General features: G+C 39.9%; 1 protein-coding gene across 34 annotated transcripts in view; it reads left to right on the forward strand.

Moving 5' to 3' along the window:
* Positions 1 to 18,196, forward strand: part of ptprk (protein tyrosine phosphatase receptor type K) — a 195,083-nt gene that overhangs the window by 63,665 nt on the left and 113,222 nt on the right. For all 34 annotated transcript variants that reach the window (XM_079887444.1, XM_079887466.1, XM_079887455.1 and 31 more), the window contains one exon: positions 10,741 to 11,012. In XM_079887444.1, coding sequence (XP_079743570.1) covers positions 10,741 to 11,012 — 272 coding nt within the window. The remainder of the gene's footprint in view (positions 1 to 10,740; positions 11,013 to 18,196) is intronic.

An 18,196-nucleotide genomic window follows, 5' to 3' on the forward strand; every position in this document is an offset into this window, starting at 1 on the left:
GCGGATGGCGGGCGGGTGCGGCTTTGAAATCTAGTCAAAAAACGTTGGTGCGGATGAAATAATACCCCATCCACGTATCTCTATTGATAACAACATTGAACACAAATATTAATTTTATTCAAACTAAGTTGTCCTATAACAGACGAACGTCCCCCCCGACGACGGTTATGTTACGAACCGTCACATTTGACTCACGTCATAACCGTCATCACCAATTCTGAAACCGGCACACCCCTATAAACAGCAGTATTCACCTAAATGCAATTTATAAATGTATAAAATGACATTTTAAGGATGCATGCATGAACTTCGGTTAACTCTGTAGTGCTGACTGAAATTAACCGTTTAATATTTGTTGAAATAAATATTCTGAGCAAATTCAAGGCTACGTGTGATACAGCGTTTCGAAATATTGCTACTTCTTATTGGGCAAGGTACGTTGTTTTAAAAAATCTTTACATCTCGTAAACGACAAAACCGTCCTGCCACTGAAAACTGGGGGCACTGAACGCCTGGTTATGAAGATCTTGAGTTACTGTGAGCGCTTGAAGAGCATTGGGAAGGACGAGTGTTTCACCGCGGTGACAGAGCTTTCCGCTCTACATCTCCTGGCCAGTGTCTGCCTGACAAAAGGGACCGTTCCCGTTAATGTGGGTCAGTGCCATGAAGGAGAGGACGGCCTGTACACTGAAGAACGGATGTGCGCTGTGGTTGTTAGTGTTGTGGGAAGGGAGACAGCCATCTTGAGTGTCTTCTGTCAGCCATCTTGTTGAGAGCGTTGTTGTGACGGCATCATTGTGTTTTGATAGCTTCATCAGCCTAGTGTAGAGATAATGACTATACTATGCAGTACTTTACAGTTTTATTCTTGGTGGAAATGCTTTACATTTTTATATGGTTTCCCTTGCAAAGAAATGTTGTTTTTTTACTGCTGTGAAATCATAATAATTGAATGCAACTATTTCCTCTAATCAGTGTAAGAAGCTTCCAGATGTTTTGTTTCGGTTTGCACATTTTTATTCTAACAGCTGTAACTGTGATATTGTAGGAGCCAAAATGTGTTTATAAGGGTCAAAAATAAGAACAACCAAAATGTGTTTATAAGGGTTATGTGTTGTTCTCATTTTTGACCCTTATAAACACATTTTGGCTCCTACAGATATTATGGTAAAGCGGTGTTTAATGCCACAAAATGACTCGTCAGAAATGCATTCAGTGGTTTTATTTTTCTCACATCATACAAGAAAGATTTTTCTCCCATGGTGCGAGTGTTTCGTCTCATGAACGTTGCGTTTCCTCTGTGAACAGCAGATGCGCACCGGGTCCAGGCCGGCCCTCTCTCTCTCTCTCTCTCTCTCTCTCTCTCTCTCTCTCTCTCTCTCTCTCTCTCTCTCTCTCTCTCTCTCTCTCTCTCTCTCTCTCTCTCTCTCTCGGCAGGGATCTGAATGTGAATGCCCATATTTCTACATCACTGCCAAAAACCCAACAGCCCATTTCAGCTATCCACATTTCATAAGCAATCAAAGAGAGCAGGGGATGGGCGGTGTTTGACAGGTCTGTTTTCTCTCTGAATGTGGACAGATAACAGATCAGCTTATATATTCAGTCGTTCGGTGTAATGTGCAGCTGTGCTAATGAACTAGTGTAATGGAGATTTACGTTAAAGGCTCCTGAAGAATTACAGCATGTAGAATCAAAATGAAATGAATCTCAAAGTGATTTTGTAAAACAGGTTTACGTGCACTGTAAATACATTTTAAAACAATAACACATTTGATGTTTTTAAGAATGAATAATTTGATCATACACCGCATATCTCCAGAAGCATTAGAGCAGTGGTTCCCAGCTCAGTTTTAATGCTATTTTAGGGTTGGTAAATGAACTCAGTGTTTTGTTCGCGTACCCCCTCTGTCTCCTCACGTACCCCCAGGGGTATACATTAGATTATATAATAATCAGTTTCTCAAGTGCCACCGATGCAATGTTGTGTTTGATTGAATTGTTTAGGTTTTGTCTCACAGTTTGTTTACAACGATACATGGAGTTTAAAGGGGTCCTGTTATACTTTTACACTTTTTCAGCTTTAGTTGGTCTGTAATGTTGCTGTTTGAGCATGAAAAAGATCTGTAAGTTTACAAAAGCTCAAAGTCCTCTCCAAACGGCGATATTTTATTTAACAGAATCCACTTTCCAAGAACTACAACGAACGAGACAGGGACTCATTTGTTTTTTTCCACAGCTCATTTGTTTGACCTTCCTAACGCTGATGAACTTAGAGTGGTTAGAATTTATTTTAAACACTGTTCCTGAACATTATAATCCCAACGTTTATCTGTGTGCTGCACATTTTACAAAGAACAGCTTCAGAAACACAATGCAGGCGCCGCACAAAAGCTTCTCCTGAAATGGAGCAGTTCCACCTTGTTGGGACAATCCGTTGTGGAAGTTTTATGATGTTGCTACGCTCGCCTGCCACCCAACATTAGTGTTGATATAGTGTTTACTGTAGCTTTTGTAAGACTGTTGCCCCCCTTAGGAAAAATTGTTCATGGTTTTCTGATCAATTACTTTTTGTATAACTAAAGTTTTCTGATAAATATCATGATTAAGTGGTGTGCAATCGTATCTAATAATATTAGATAACACTGTCAGGGTCTGAATCGGGCTCGAATTGGTTTCAAATTGCCATCATCCGTAATATTTACACTAGAGCAGAACTCGCGGTTACGGAGGGGACATTTCCCGAACACAAGCTGCCAATCACAACACACTGGGCCAGCTAACCAATCACAGCACATTTCATCATTTGGAAGGAGGGGCTTCATCCAAACCGGAACTAAATGACGCATTCGGGACTGGGGAGAGAGAAGCTGTAATAATATAAAATATGTGAAAAATAATGTGTTTTTGAAAAATCAATCATGACAACATATTCTAGTACACCCCAAAAACAAAATCAAGACTTTGTAAAAGGGCATAATAAGACCTCTTCAACAAGACCATGGAGAGGGTGGAAATTGTGCATATAAAGCTAAATGATGGTGAAAAACCATGTGTAGACAAGTGTTTCTTCTCTCTCTTCTGAATGTTCTGGGTGTGTCAGCATGTGTGGGATTCAGGGCTGTTGACTGTGAGGCTTTGGCACACGTCGAGGCTGCATTCTGTAGCAGTGTGTAGCAAGAACATGTATTTTCTGCTTAGTCATGCTCTGATTCCACTGAGGAGTGACTTTAACATCAGACCTCTGAGCACGCTATAATAATGCGCTCCACATTTCACATTCACTAAGAGCAGACGTGACTATTTACTCTGTGTGCTCACATCGAACTCCTACACCCTCTGGAACGAGACGTGGAGATCTGTTTTACATCAAATCTTCAATAGTTGACATTAATGAATGGTAGTTTCTGTTACTCACTTTCTTGTTTCCCAATATCTTTCTGTCTCTCTTCTTTTCTCATTTCGCAACCTCTTGATTTAAAATGGTCATATTATATATATATATATATATATATATATATATATATATATATATATATATATATCTAAAAAAAAAAAAATTATTATTTGATTCATCCCCAAGGTCTACTTATAATATTTATAAAGTGTTTTGTGCCAAAAAGGGGACCATTTGAATTAGCGAGTCATTTTTTGCCGCTGCACCTTTAAGAAGTGCCTCTTAACATGTGAAATGAGCAAGAGTTCAAACTGAAATAAGACTCTTCTGTTATTATTGTGTGGTGTTTTTGAGAGCTTTGCTGAATTACTTTTTGAGAGATTCTTTTTTTTTTGTTATAGTAAATGTCCTTTTTTTGCAGCTTCAGACTTTCTTTAAACTGCTGCCCTATTTTACACTGTGTGAAGCTGCTCTGTAAATTGCTGTCTTTTAAAGCTCACAAGCTGATCCATTCTTCAGAGAGCCCATGAAATTGGAATTTTGGGGCTTTTAGTCCATGTCTATTAGCTTTACGATCATCTTTGTGCTAGTGTACTTTCAGCAGATACTGTATGGCATGCGCATTTAAAATATTTCTTTCTGTGAAAAACAGATCAAAAATATTGATGACATCATCTAGCACTCAGAGGCGTATGCAAATTGTTGTCCAATAAAACCTCCTGCAGGAAACCGGTTTCTTTACAAATAACTTGCACTACATTTGTGGCAAATTTGCAGTGATGATGTACTGTTACAACACTACTGGCAAACGGTTCTGAGGCATAAACTTTGACAAATATCCTCCATTACTTGCAAAGCTGCGACAACAATGGGCAATAAATCACAGTCGTTGAACCTTTCTCTGAAGTGAAATCTGAATATTCATGTTATTTCAGTTGTGTAAAGAGCGAACATTCAAAGTGAAGTCAAATGCATTTTTCACTCACAAAACATGACAAACACTCCAAGGCAGCGCCACATGTATCCATTGTGCTAGATGCAATCCCATAATGCAATGTGGAAAAAAGGTTTTATTGCTATATATGTATTGCTACGGGCGTTATATGGCATTTTTTTAATTATCAGCATAGACCGATAAGTTTGGCTGATGTGTCGGAAACTTTTATTTTGACAGTGAGCAGGACTTTTATTTTGAAAGCGCTGAGTCCAAGCTTTGATTCTCCATCTTCATTAGTTTACTCTTTTACAGATTTATTTATCAAGTAAACCATTTATTTCTTTTATTTCTTTCTTATTTATTACATTTTATATAACATAAATATATATTTAATTCCAGCAATTGTTATGCATGTGCTTTTAATATCTTTTAAATAATATGATATCATATAGATCGGCTTTATATCAGCCTTCCTGCTCTCTTGGATAACTTGGCTATTGGTTACCAAAAATTTTAGATCGGTCGACTACTAAAAAAAAGTATTAAAAGCGTTTTAGTGTGTACTGTTTATATTTATTAAGTATTTAGCTTTGACTGTGTTGCTGCTGCCCATGAAGAGCGTTTCAGATCAGTCATTACGAGTTTCCATTTCATTTGGATGCTCTCTATGAAGACATGCTGTAGGTTGAGGTTTGAGGTTTCAGCAGAGAGTGGATCTGTGTGTAGATGTGTGTAATTAGTGGTGCGGTGGTTTAGTTCTCTGTCCAGCGCTCTGCATACTAACATAAACCACCGTTCTGCACTCGCTAAACCAGCCTGGGTCTGAGCTTTGTGGAGGAGCACTCGTGTTCATGTTTCCTTGTGGCTTTGAGAGCCGGCCAAACCTTCTCGTCTAATATGTCCAGCCTTCTGCCGTTGCTCTCGACGTTTTCTTCTCCGTTTTACACTGAAGTGATTAATGATTGAAACACATTCTCCAAACTCTCCAGCACATGTTCATAAGGAAGCACTTACATAAATCAAAAATCACTCATGGACATGTTTCATTTTCTGCCAGTAACTCTTGGCTGAACGATAGTGCCATCTGGATACGCCAGTTAGTTCATGTGACCAACCTTTGACCTTTGGGAAGAACCAAATGTTTACCCAACGGGCGTTTATAGAGGAAACGGCGGGACACACACACGCCTCCTGACATGCACATGGCTGTTCTCACCTGCAGTCATTAGTGTCTCGCTGTGAGCGCTCAGAGAATAATTCAGTTATTCCGGCAGCATCCGCAAGTGCTCTGTAATCCAGGTGTAAGGGGCAGGATCACTTACCTGAGATGCCCAGCTGATAGTTTAACTTCCTGTTTGCACAGGTTGTATTTAGCTTTATTGTGATTGATCAATGGTGTCATTCTCTGGTCTAATATTTGCATATAATCTCTAATCTGAAGAGCGTGTGGGCGGAGTCTCTCTGCAAGTGCACTGCACTCACAACCTAATCAATCAAAAACTACAGCCAATCAGAAGAGCGTGTGGGCGGAGTCTCTGCAAATGCACTGCACTCACAACCAAATCAATCAAAAACCACAGCCAATCAGGAGAGCGTGTGGGTGGAGTCTCTCTGCAAGCTCCCTGCACTCACAACCAAATCAATCAAAAATCACAGCCAATCAGGAGAGCGTGTGGGCGGAGTCTCTGTGCAAATGCACTGCACTCACAACCAAATCAATCAAAAACCACAGCCAATCAGGAGAGTGTGTGGGTGGAGTCTCTCTGCAAGCTCCCTGCACTCACAACCAAATCAATCAAAAACCACAGCCAATCAGGAGAGCGTGTGGGTGGAGTCTCTCTGCAAGCTCCCTGCACTCACAACCAAATCAATCAAAAATCACAGCCAATCAGGAGAGCGTGTGGGCGGAGTCTCTGTGCAAATGCACTGCACTCACAACCAAATCAATCAAAAACCACAGCCAATCAGGAGAGTGTGTGGGTGGAGTCTCTCTGCAAGCTCCCTGCACTCACAACCAAATCAATCAAAAACCACAGCCAATCAGGAGAGCGTGTGGGCGGAGTCTCTCTGCAAACGCACTGCACTCGCAACCAAATCAATCAAAAACCACAGCCAATCAGAAGAGCGTGTGGGCGGAGTCTCTCTGCAAGCGCCCTGCACTCACAACCAAATCAATCAAAAACCACAGCCAATCAGGAGAGCGTGTGGGCGGAGTCTCTCTGCAAGAGCACTGCACTCACAACCAAATCAATCTTTGTCATGGAATACACTTGTTTGTTCATAGTTTGAACTAGGGCTGGGCGATAAATCGATTTTATCGATTAATTCGAATTTGCAGTTTACGTCGATTTTTTTGAATGAAAATCGGTTTTCTCTTTAACATTCGCCGACGCTCCCCTCTGGGCTCCCGTAGCTCCGAACGGGCTCAGCTCTTCCCCCGCGCGTTTGGCATAGAGATACACAAACAACACGGCAAGACCGCGGCAGCACAAGCACACCCGCCAAAAAACAATCTACAGTCTTACAAACTGAATCCGCAGAGCTGCCAACTCTCACGAATTCACCGTGAGACTCACGCAATCGTCACTTTTTACACGCTCTCACGCTACACATCCATTTTCTCACGCAGAGAAAAATCGCGAAGCAAAGAGGACACTGACACCGACAGACAAGACAGAGAAGGTTACTATTGCTATGAAACAAATTCTCAGCTCTCAGATTCTGTCGATTTAATTACGAAATTCAAACAATAAACACCGTTTTGGCGCTTGACAGATCGCTGACAGAGTTCAAGCGGCACGTGAACCGATCATCTGTTACTCTTTACTACTAGTTACTAGTAGGCTAAATAAACACGAATGATCAATAGGTAATTTGAAAGATACAGTTCAACTTACCGAAATTAAATAAAATCGATCGATCTGTGTTTTTCAACTGCGGAAAGAGGTCTAACAGCTAAAAGACAATATGTCACGTGAAGTTACTTTTACCTCTGGAAAGCCCATTAATGACCATCGCACGTTAGTTGGACTTTAAAATAATTGCTGTAGAGAGTAGTATTTTGCTAAATATGATAACTATATTACCTATTTATTATATTTTTACCTATATCATTAAAATATTAGAATGTTGAACTTGTTATTATAAAAAAACGCATAATATTTCATTTGAGATGTTATTTTTAACCTTTAATAATAATACCAGCTGACAGGGCTTTAAATTAACATGTATCTACTGTACCTAGTATTTATCCAAAGGAATCGATATTGAATCAAGATCAGAATCAAATCACAAGAATTGAATTGAAATGAAATTGTGAAAGCAATAATAAAAACAGTAGCATACCAGTCATTGTACCATGTAAACATTGTGTTGTCACTAAACTAAACTAAAATTCTGTTTAGTTACCAAATGTTTTGACGATCACAATACACTTTATTGTGATGTACATTTTTTTTCACGTTCCCCACCAATCCCAATCCATCCATTTCATGTTCTGTTCTGTTCTGTTATGTTATGTTATGTTACATTTTCACTGTTTACAAAGGCAGGGCCTGCCATCTTGTCTTTTTGGCTTGTTGTTTCTGATTGCACTTTAACCCCAAGGGGAAAATCCAAATCAAATCCCAGAAGGGAAAATCAAAACAAAATAAAGTTAAAAATTGTTTTGAACAATTTCTTTGTCATTTGCAAATTGATTTTAAGTAGGGGAAGAAAAAAAAATCGGTTTAAATCGTAAATCGAGTTTTTTGTGAAAAAATCGGGGATTTTTTTTTTAGGCCATATCGCCCAGCCCTAGTTTGAACTTTTATTTTCAAAATCTGAGGTGAATTATTCATTATTGCTTTCAGTATGGCTGTACATGATATTCATACTGCATATTTTGATAAATGCTTGCAGGAAATATACCAAATATGTTTCAAATATGAAGTGTTGCTATGGACACAGAAGGGACAGGTAGTTGTTTTTCTGCTAAATATCTCTGTATTCTTTTTTAAATATTATGACAGTGATGAAAGTGTGAAGGAAATATGTGAACGAGTTATTGCAGGCCTTAGTCCAACCAGTCAGGACTTTCAGATTTCAGAATCCTGAGTGAAGTCGGTCTTGCGGTGAGATTTGGAGCGGTGAAATCAGGAGACAGATATAATTGGTAGGGTTGCCAGCAGCTCTTGGCCAATTTGCATTTGATTCTCCATCTCTCCTGGTGGTCTGATCCACACTCTATACTTACAAAAGCACGAGGCTTTCTTTCACCCAGAACTCACCTGTAGAGAGAGAAAGAGAAACACAGAGGAGAACAGCTCCTGTAGATCACATGGATATGTCTCATCTGCAAATAAAGCCCAAATGAAAGCTCTGCCTGGCAACTTCTGCACCATTACATCTGTCTCCTGCATAAACAGGCTATCTCTGTGTCTAAATGATCACTGCTTTAGACATTTGCTATTTCAGTGGAAATAAAAGACGAGCAGCAGTGTTTCAAAACACTTACACCACACTGATGTTCTCAGCTGCGGAAATGATATTCTTCTGCTTCATTCTGAGAATATATTGTCAAAGACAACATGAATCTTCATTCACAACTCATTTAATGTCTACAATGTGATGTGACATGATACATGATGATAAAAGACACCAGCGTTCAAATAATATTTACTTTTTTTTAAATAGCTGTTTTCTATGTGAATAGTAAAGTGTAATTTATTCCTGTGATCAAAGCTGAATGTTCAGCATCATTACTCCAGTCTTCAGTGTCACATGATCCTTCAGAAATCACTCTAATATGATGATTTGCAGCTCAAGAAAATATATCTGATTATTATGAATGATGAAAACAGTTGTGCTGCTTCATATTTCTGTGGAAACCAGGAGACATTTTATTTTTCAGGATTCTTTGATGAATAGAAAGTTCAAAAGAGCAGCATTTATTTGAAATAAAATCTTTTGTAACATTATACATGTCTTTACTCTCACTTTTGATCAATTTAATGCATCAAAATGTTAAATTCTTAAAACAAAATGTCTTACTGAGCCCAAACTTTTGAACAGTAACGTATATAAAACATATTCGTAAAACATGAACAGTCCCAATGGATGCAATGATTTTTTGTTATAATGTTTATATGAATCATTTTGTTTGATTAAGATCCAGTATGTGGTGACAGGTGTGTGTTATCATCAGCGATGGTCTTGAATGCAGCTGAGAGTCTGGACTCTATGTTATTTCCCTAACCCACATGACTAATGGTTACATAAGAATAGTCAAAAGTAATTTCAGAGACAGAGAAAATGATTACACTAGAAAGATTCTGAATCTGGAATAACATGCACCTGACGAGCTGCACACAACATGGCCAGGGGTATTTATTTAGCAGCAGATAGGATGAGTTTCATCTAGGCTTTATGTCTAGCAACTGACAGAAGATGAGGATCAAAGACGAGAGAGAGAGCGAGAGAGAGAGAGAGAGAGAGAGCTGGTCATCTCTGGTTCTGGCCGTGGAGAGACAGATGAACAGATGTATGTTCATTTGGACAAATGGTGGTGAAGTCTGTGCTCTCGCCACCTGATGTCCATCCTCTGGGCGTTTGGGATCTGAAATCTTTTCCTCTCAGTGCAATCACATGCTTAAAGAACTGGAACCAGATCCTATATGGCCCTGTCCGACTTGGCCGATAGCTGGAAACCATCTCTCCGGTGGAGCGATTATGAAAGCGTTCTGTAATAAGCACACGGCGAACTGCCAAGTGTACGAGTCTTTGATTCTGAAGTTCAGAAATATTGTGTCCCCATGTCTGAGTTTATATCTAGCTAGGATCCCACGTGAGCTCTCAAACAATTTGTCGTCTTTGCTTGCTTTTTAGCAGATAACACTCACTCAACATTTTCTATTCTATCTTCCTTGGTGTGGCTTTGTGACATTTGCTTTACTCTGTATTTTTGTTTGATTATAACACAAAATCTGGTTCAAAACCTAAACGGGTAGGGCTGGGACTCTGGATTAGTCCTTAAATTCAGTTAATTTAGGAATATCTCCGCCGTAATGTCATGCAACAATCTGGTGATTTTAAGAATCAATATTGAATAATTGATTCTTTGATCCCAGAATGTATTATGACAAGTTTAGTGGAAAAAAAGAAATGTCAACTGTAAATGTTTTATGCAGTATTAAATATATATATAAATACAAATAGCTCAATCTAATGATGAATGGATCAATATTTGGTGTGTGCTTGTTCACATTCTAATCAGAGGGTTGCGTTAAACACAAATTCCTTTGGATGCATATCAGGCACTAATGAGGTTTCTTTCTGTGAGGACGCTGCCTATGTAAGAAGTAGACAGCAAGACAGACGTTCACGCTTTTGAGTTCTTCACATGTGTTTCCTCTCTCCGTTCTCCCAGGCTCGTACATGATGGTGGACACCTCTCAGCACGATTATGGAGAAAAGGCTCGCCTGCAGCTGCCCGTGATGAAGGAAAACGACACTCACTGCATAGACTTCAACTATCTGCTGTTCTGCCCGGACGGCTCCAGCTCCGGGACGCTCAACATCCTGGTGAAGGTCAACAAGGGGCCGCTGGCTAACCCCATCTGGAACGTCACGTCCTGCACGGGCCGAGACTGGATGAAGGCGGAGCTCGCTGTCAGCACCTTCTGGCCCAATGAGTATCAGGTATGCAAATCACCCAGCCAATCAAAAGATGCGGCTTGTTTTCTGTAGACGAGATACGTTTATCTGTTGAGGTCATAGAGACGCAAAGACGCTAAAGCCCCGAGATACTCATGGTGGAGTTCTTTATCGTTCGTCGCTTATGGGTATTAAATTTGCAGTGATATACTGACGCCGTCCACGCTGAAGAGAGCGAATATTAAATGAATATGTAAATATGTGCTGCACTTGACTAAATAAACACACGATACAAATGCCAGCGGTGAGAAAACAGCAGTTCAGAAAGCATCTGATCAGTGTTTGCACCAGCTCTGTGATTCAGCACTCCAGTCACGTCATGTTTATTTCTACAGCACTTTATACTATATATTGCTGCTACAGTTTTACTGTATTAAACATGAAAAACAGTGTCAGTGTTGCTTTCAGTTAGAATTACAGCTTCAGTTTCTACTATAAAGCGGTTCTCCAGTGTGTTCATGTTTTTACTCGCGTCTGAACAGAAGAAATTAACCGGAGAAGATTTACACCTCAGAGAGGGCGGAGCCTCAGAGCCACGCCCACCTTCCCTGGAAAGTTCGCTTTGACAAGCAGTTTCGAACTCTTGAAGCGAAGATTTAGTTGAAATGACATCACACCAGTTCATCTTTGATTTCGCTTGAAGTATATTGGGTCTTGAAAGCAAAAACTGAAGCAATTTTCTAAAGACTTTTACCTCAAACTGAGCTCGAAATTCAAAGAGGTGTTTTCTTGTGTTGTCGCACACTAACTCCTGGTGACACATTCCTGGCGTCAAGCCCTCTAAACCAAAGAATGAGGAACGGCATAACAATGGATGTTTTGCTTGTAGGCAGAGCTGGTTTAGTTTAAGTGTGACCTGAGCTGATTTATGACAATCTAGCGGTTCTGCTGAGCTTTTCAGTCATATTCATGACAGTTATGGACTCATTAATGTGTCCTTGCATGTGAAAAGTCACAAGGAAAGTTTCCTGCTGGTGAAACGTCTCTTTGGGTCAGTGGATCTTCTTCACGGGACTTTTGTTTTTCAATACAATCGCTTTTTATTGTCCCAGTAGAGTAGTATTTCATCCACTGAATATGACTTCTTTAATGATCAGTCTCTTCTCTTCTCTTCTCTTCTCTTCTCTTCTCTTCTCTTCTCTTCTCTTCTCTTCTCTTCTCTTCTCTTCTCTTCTCTTCTCTTCTCACTGTTGAGTGTGGGTGTGTACGTGTCAGTGTTTGCCTTGTGTGTGTGATCTGACGGGTTGTTCTGCTTCAGTGTGTGTGTGTGTGTGTGTGAGACGGTGAATACTGAAAGCCTCCGTCTGTGTTCAGACTAATTGGGAGTCCTGACTGATCTCGCCTCTCTCTCTCTCTCTCTCTCTCTCTGCTGTCTCTCTTTCTGTGTGAAAGACAGAATTTTAAACACTGTGACGATACAGTTTCTTTATGCGTTTAGGGCGTCTTTATAGTGTCCGTCTGTTTGCTTCAGCTTCATCAGCCCCACATGTACACACACCTGGAGGGCCTCTGCCGGCCGTCTACACGCCTTACACGTCTCGCTCAGAGGAGCTGTGAGGAGACGCTGTTGTGATTAATATTGCATGATATTTCCGAGACGAGCTAATGGATCAGGAGGGCTTGTTTCTTCATGTCTGCATGTGATTTCTCACAGTATAGAGTATATTCCACCTGCTGCCCCCCTAAAGCCCCGGAGACGTGTCCCTTCTAATGAGTCCAGGCATGTTACGTCCCTTCATCACACTCTCTCGCTCGCAGTCCATCTCTAAACCCTGGTGTGGGCTTGTTATTTCTTGTCCCCTTTAATTAGGCACTGATGAGTCAGATCTGTTGCTGGAGTCCAGTTTATTTTAGCTGAAGACCTGATTCACTTTGGTTTTGTTTTCTCTGTGTGTAACTCCTGAGGGAGTCTTCATCCCCTGCGAGAGCGCTACACTTCCCCGATCAGATCGTTAGTCACCACGTCAAACGGACTGGCTTAATGAGCTGGACACCTGCCCTCAGTTACTTTCAATTATTCAATGTCAGATTGTCTGAAATCACGCCAAAGCTCAGAACTGAAGCGTTTGAGGAAGTCGCTCGCGTTCGCCGTCATTAACGTTGTCAAAGGGAATGAGTTAAACGTGTTGCTGGTGTACCTTTGGTCATCCTTCAGTTCCCATGAATGATTGAATATCCAGTCACAGTCGCTAAACTTGAGAGAAGAAGTTGTTTTTCGTTTTTTTCTTCTAAGGCAAATAATGTTCATGTTCCTTTGGGGTTTCTCTGGCTTATGATGTGTTCTTCAATAATGTTCTTTGAGGACGCAAAACAGAAATGTGTGTCATCAGCAGGCTTGTGTGTGTGTGTGTGTGTGTGATCGCTTGGCTAATTAACTAATTAATTACCCACTCACTTGACAAAAAATATAGAATCTGAACTTTACATTCTCATTGGTGATCTGACTCCTAACTATAGCTTTATAATTCACTGGCATACCAGAAATGTTCTGTTAGTTAAGAAAAAAAATAAAGACATTTCTCAAAAAATCCAGCTTTTAATGTTGTTTATGTGTCTATGTGGTGTTTTTAATCTGCTTTAAGACAAACCATGTGTAAGTTCATAAGTCGACAGCATTGAGTATTTCCTCCTTAAAACTGCAGTGAACCAAAGACAGTCTCAAAAACACGCTTTGAAATCGCTGGTGTTTCTGACGTCACAAACTACCTTGTAACCAATCAGATCAACGTGTGATCGTCAACCAGTGGATCTCTGAGCTGAGTGAGTGGAGGCGGGGCTAATTTGCATATTCATAGAACCACGCATACTAAATGAGGCAAGGGTGTCGAGTTACACGCAAGATATTTTAAGGCATGCAAATACATTTTTTAAATATGTAATTTTGGTGATCAAAGATGAGTTTTAAGGGATACAATTATTGACTACAGGGGGACTTTAAGATTATTCCTAAGAAAAACAAGAAATAAGACTTTGGAAGCTTTTGGCTTCAATTCCTGATCAACTCAATGACTTACTAGACTCAGTGTTGTGTTTTGTAAAGCGGCATGTATTTTAAAATAGGGTGAACTCAGGTTTATCGGGACACTTTTTGCCATTGAGATGACTGGGAAAATGAGTGTCCCAATCAGGTGGTTTTAAAGAGCCTGTCCCAAGCAGTGTGTTCATCTTTCCTGCGCTCATGAACGTGTCCTGTTTACGGCTGCTCTCATACGAGCCCAATGCTGCTGAAGTGCTGTCATCTTAAAATGAAAAACAATGTCCCTATTTGGCATGTTTTTGTCCTTTCATGAGATGTTACTGGATTTTGAATTCAGCAACAAGTCATGTCAGCCATTATAATGATGATCATTGTTTACATCATGATGCCCCTTCAGGGAACATTCCTAGTTATAGTAATATATATATTATATGTAGCTAGTGTTACGCTGTAATGTACAATATTTAATGTACAACAACCCAATAAATCCCTGAACATCTTATCTTTGAAGATTTACAGCAAGCTAGAGGTTAACATCTCAACTAGGAGAATTATACATGTATATTAGTGTAACTCCCAAACTATAGTAAGTATTTGTATGTGTAATTAGGAATGTGCAAAATTAACACTTTTATTTAAAATTTGAAAACCTGAGCGACTGGTTGACTGATCATCTAAAGGAAGGCCTGTGTGAGTAAGCTGGTTTCAGGTTCACCGTTTACATTAGGCTTTTTCTTACATTCATGATTCACAGGTTCAACTGGTTAAAACTCACATGGTTAAAATACATTTTACTTCAAATTATTTAATGTATGCTAAAATTATTGCCTGTAATTCTACTATCCACTATATGATAATAATTCAGTTTCCCCAACTGTTGGTGAAGGATATTCTGACCATCACTGCATCGTTGTGCACCTCTAGCCATTGGCTAAAGGAGGTCTCACACTTTCCCCAGGGTTCACAGCTCCGTGTGAATGCCGATTTCCCACCTTCTCCCAAAACAAGATCCCTCAGGGCAGGAGATCCCGGAGGGGTTCGGAAGAAGGTGTGAGGGGAGTGATTTAGAGGGTGTGTGTGTGTGTGTGTGTGTGTGTGTGTTAGATAAAGGCTGGCGGTGTTTTGTGATAGTGTTGAGAGCTCACATTTAGTCAAGGTCAGCACACATAAAAACACACACACACACACACACACACACACACACACACACACACACACACACACACACACACACACACACACACACACACACACACACACAGTTTTATCTTGTGTCCAGCATAGCAGTAATTTATAAGTCGTTGCAAGCTCAGATTAGTGTACAGACTCCTATGTGTGTGTGTGTGTGTGTGTGTGTGTGTGTGTGTGTGATGTGAATGTTTGAGGAAGTGTATAATGTGTGTATGTCCTCTGTATATGATACAGAATAATATCTTATCTTTCTTTCTCACTCAGCTTCACTAACCAACACACACACACACACACACACACACACACACACACACACACACACACACACACACACACACACACACACTCACGCACACACACACACACTCACACACACATTTACCTGAATATGTAGAGGTTTTTCAAATGATACACATTATTATTATAGTCTTGAATATTCTTGCCATTTTTAGTATGGGAACATCCTCATTAAGGTTTTTCAAGCACTTTTTATTTGTCTCGGTGAGAAACACGAGCACACGTGTGTGTATTCATATCATTGTGTGGATTTCCATAACCTTAAGCCCAACATACAGACGTTTGGTTTAAGCTGTTTTCCCCATGGACATGTTTAACTAACACTGTGAGATATCTCATCCTCACGCCCCACACACACTCTATCTGAGTTTATACTACGACAAAGAAAGAATTCCCCCCGATATTAAACTCATCATTTAACCCGTATGCTGTTATTGTGTAAGGAACACGTATAGATTTTAGCCATCATTCACTGATGATCTTCCATTCCCTTTTATTTCTCTCTGTACAGTGTTTGAGTCTCACGGAGAATGGTGTGTTTTCCTGTCGTCTGGCCAGATAATGACTTGTTCTTAAAGTCATTAGGCTGATTACTCACACTCACTCTATTGTCCTGATTTAATGTGCTTCACTGTGTCTCTCTCTCATTCCTCACCTCAGTGTTGTAGATCAGCCGCTGGGTTTCAGAGCGGTTCTGGTAGCGTTGCACACATTATTCAAGTGTGCTATTATTACACATTGTTTAAACTAAAAATAAGAGTATATTTTCAGTCTACTTATCAGAGATATGCTTAACAAAATTATACTTAAGTGTACTTCGGTTATGCTTAAAAGTAAGTCTATATTTGGCCTATACTAAGAAAAGTATTAATTGCATTCTTGACTTGCACTATTTTAATAGAGTAGCCTATTAAGGACTCTTTCCACATTATTTACTGGTTGTATTCAAACATTATTATTTTATAAACTTGCATGTTTAAAGCAACAAGTCATCTTTGTGGTGGAACAGCAACAGCCTTAAAGTCATTAGTACACGGGTGGAACTGAACCTGACCTTTTTTCTACACAGTTCTATTAACACACACAGAAGCATATAAACCTGGCTGATTTTATTAGCAATTCTTCCAAGGTGTGAGCGTATTATCACCGACTTGATTCATACTGGCTTATAGGCCATTGCCTGAATATATAATTCAGCATCTCATCATAAATCATTAAAGCTGCAGTCCGTAGTTTTTCCTCTTTGTCGCCATCTCTGTTCGAAATCTGCAATTGCAGTTATTCACGGAATTATCAACTTTTATCTATTGCACGACAACTGTGTTTTGGTGGACTATATATCTATTTATGAGTTCCTTTGTTCTGTTGAACAAAAAAAAAACATGATATTTGAAAGATTTTTGGCAATCAAACAGTTGACGGTAGCCATTGACTTCCATAGTAAGATAAAAAGAAAATAATACAGAAGAAAGAAACTCACACAGGTTTGGATCAACTTGAGGGTGAGTGAATGATAACAGAATTTTTATTTTTGGGTGAACTGTCCCTTTAATGATAATGGTTTAACCTCAAACGGCTTCAGGAACAAGAACACATGTGGGCGTGGCTTGATTGTGTCTGTGGGGAATTGATTGGATGGTTTTAACAGTCCATTATTTAACAGTCCTGTTCCCCCGTGTACATACTATGTACTTATTAATAACTGGGTAATGACCCTGAACCTACCCCTAAACATGACCTTATGTAATAACCTTATATTATCCAGTTCACTGTAAGTACACGTACTGTAAAATAAAGTGCAACCATGATAACAAACAATGTAAACAACTTCTCAAGTAACGGAAACATTTTAAAAGACACTGAGAGTCTTCTTCTGCCGAAGCTGTAACTCCTGGTCTTCAGACGGATCACTATCTTTTCCTCCGGCATTGATCAGAGAGATTGAAGGTCTGTCTTGTGTTGAAGAGACTCGGCTTCAGGGTGATCTCCATAAGCTCAGAGAGCGAGAAATGACAGATTACAATCTAAACTGAGAGATGAAGTATCGCCCCGTCCCGGGCTGATGGATCTGCTGCGCGGGGAGTGGGATATATTGCCCCTAATGGGCCGGAGTGTTGGCACGCGGAGCGGCTGGGATGGAGGACGTCTATTCTGCGGGAAAACAACATTTCGGCATGCGTCTCTCCAAATGATGAAGGACATCTCGCTCTTCGCTCGCTGACAGAAATAAAAAATATATAAAATAAAAAAAACGCACCCCACGCATCACATTGGCATCAATAAGGATTTTTCCTTGCTCTCACTGTTTACTCAGAGAGCTGTGGTAATGATCACCACTGCCAATGCAAATGTGTGTGTGTGTGTGTGTGTGTGTGTGTGTGTGTGCGTGTGTGTGTTCTTGACAGGTGAAGAGATGAGAGCTCAGAGCTCAATATCTGGTGAAATGATGCCAACAGGAAGAGGAAAGTGTGCACACGTGTGTGTTTTTTATATGTGTGTATCTGAATTGCAGTTTTTCGGCAACACTTTACAATAAGGTTCATTAGTTAACATGAACTAAGAATGAACAATACTTCTGCAGCATTTATTAATCTTAGCTAATGTTCATTTCAACATTTACTGATACATTATTAAAATCAAATGTTGTATTTGTTAACGTTAGTTGTGCTGTAATTAGTGCTTTTTAAAGTCACCATGAAATCAA

Source organism: Squalius cephalus (genome assembly GCF_949319135.1).
Source record: "Squalius cephalus genome assembly, chromosome: 12".
NCBI classification, from domain to species: Eukaryota; Metazoa; Chordata; class Actinopteri; order Cypriniformes; family Leuciscidae; genus Squalius; species Squalius cephalus.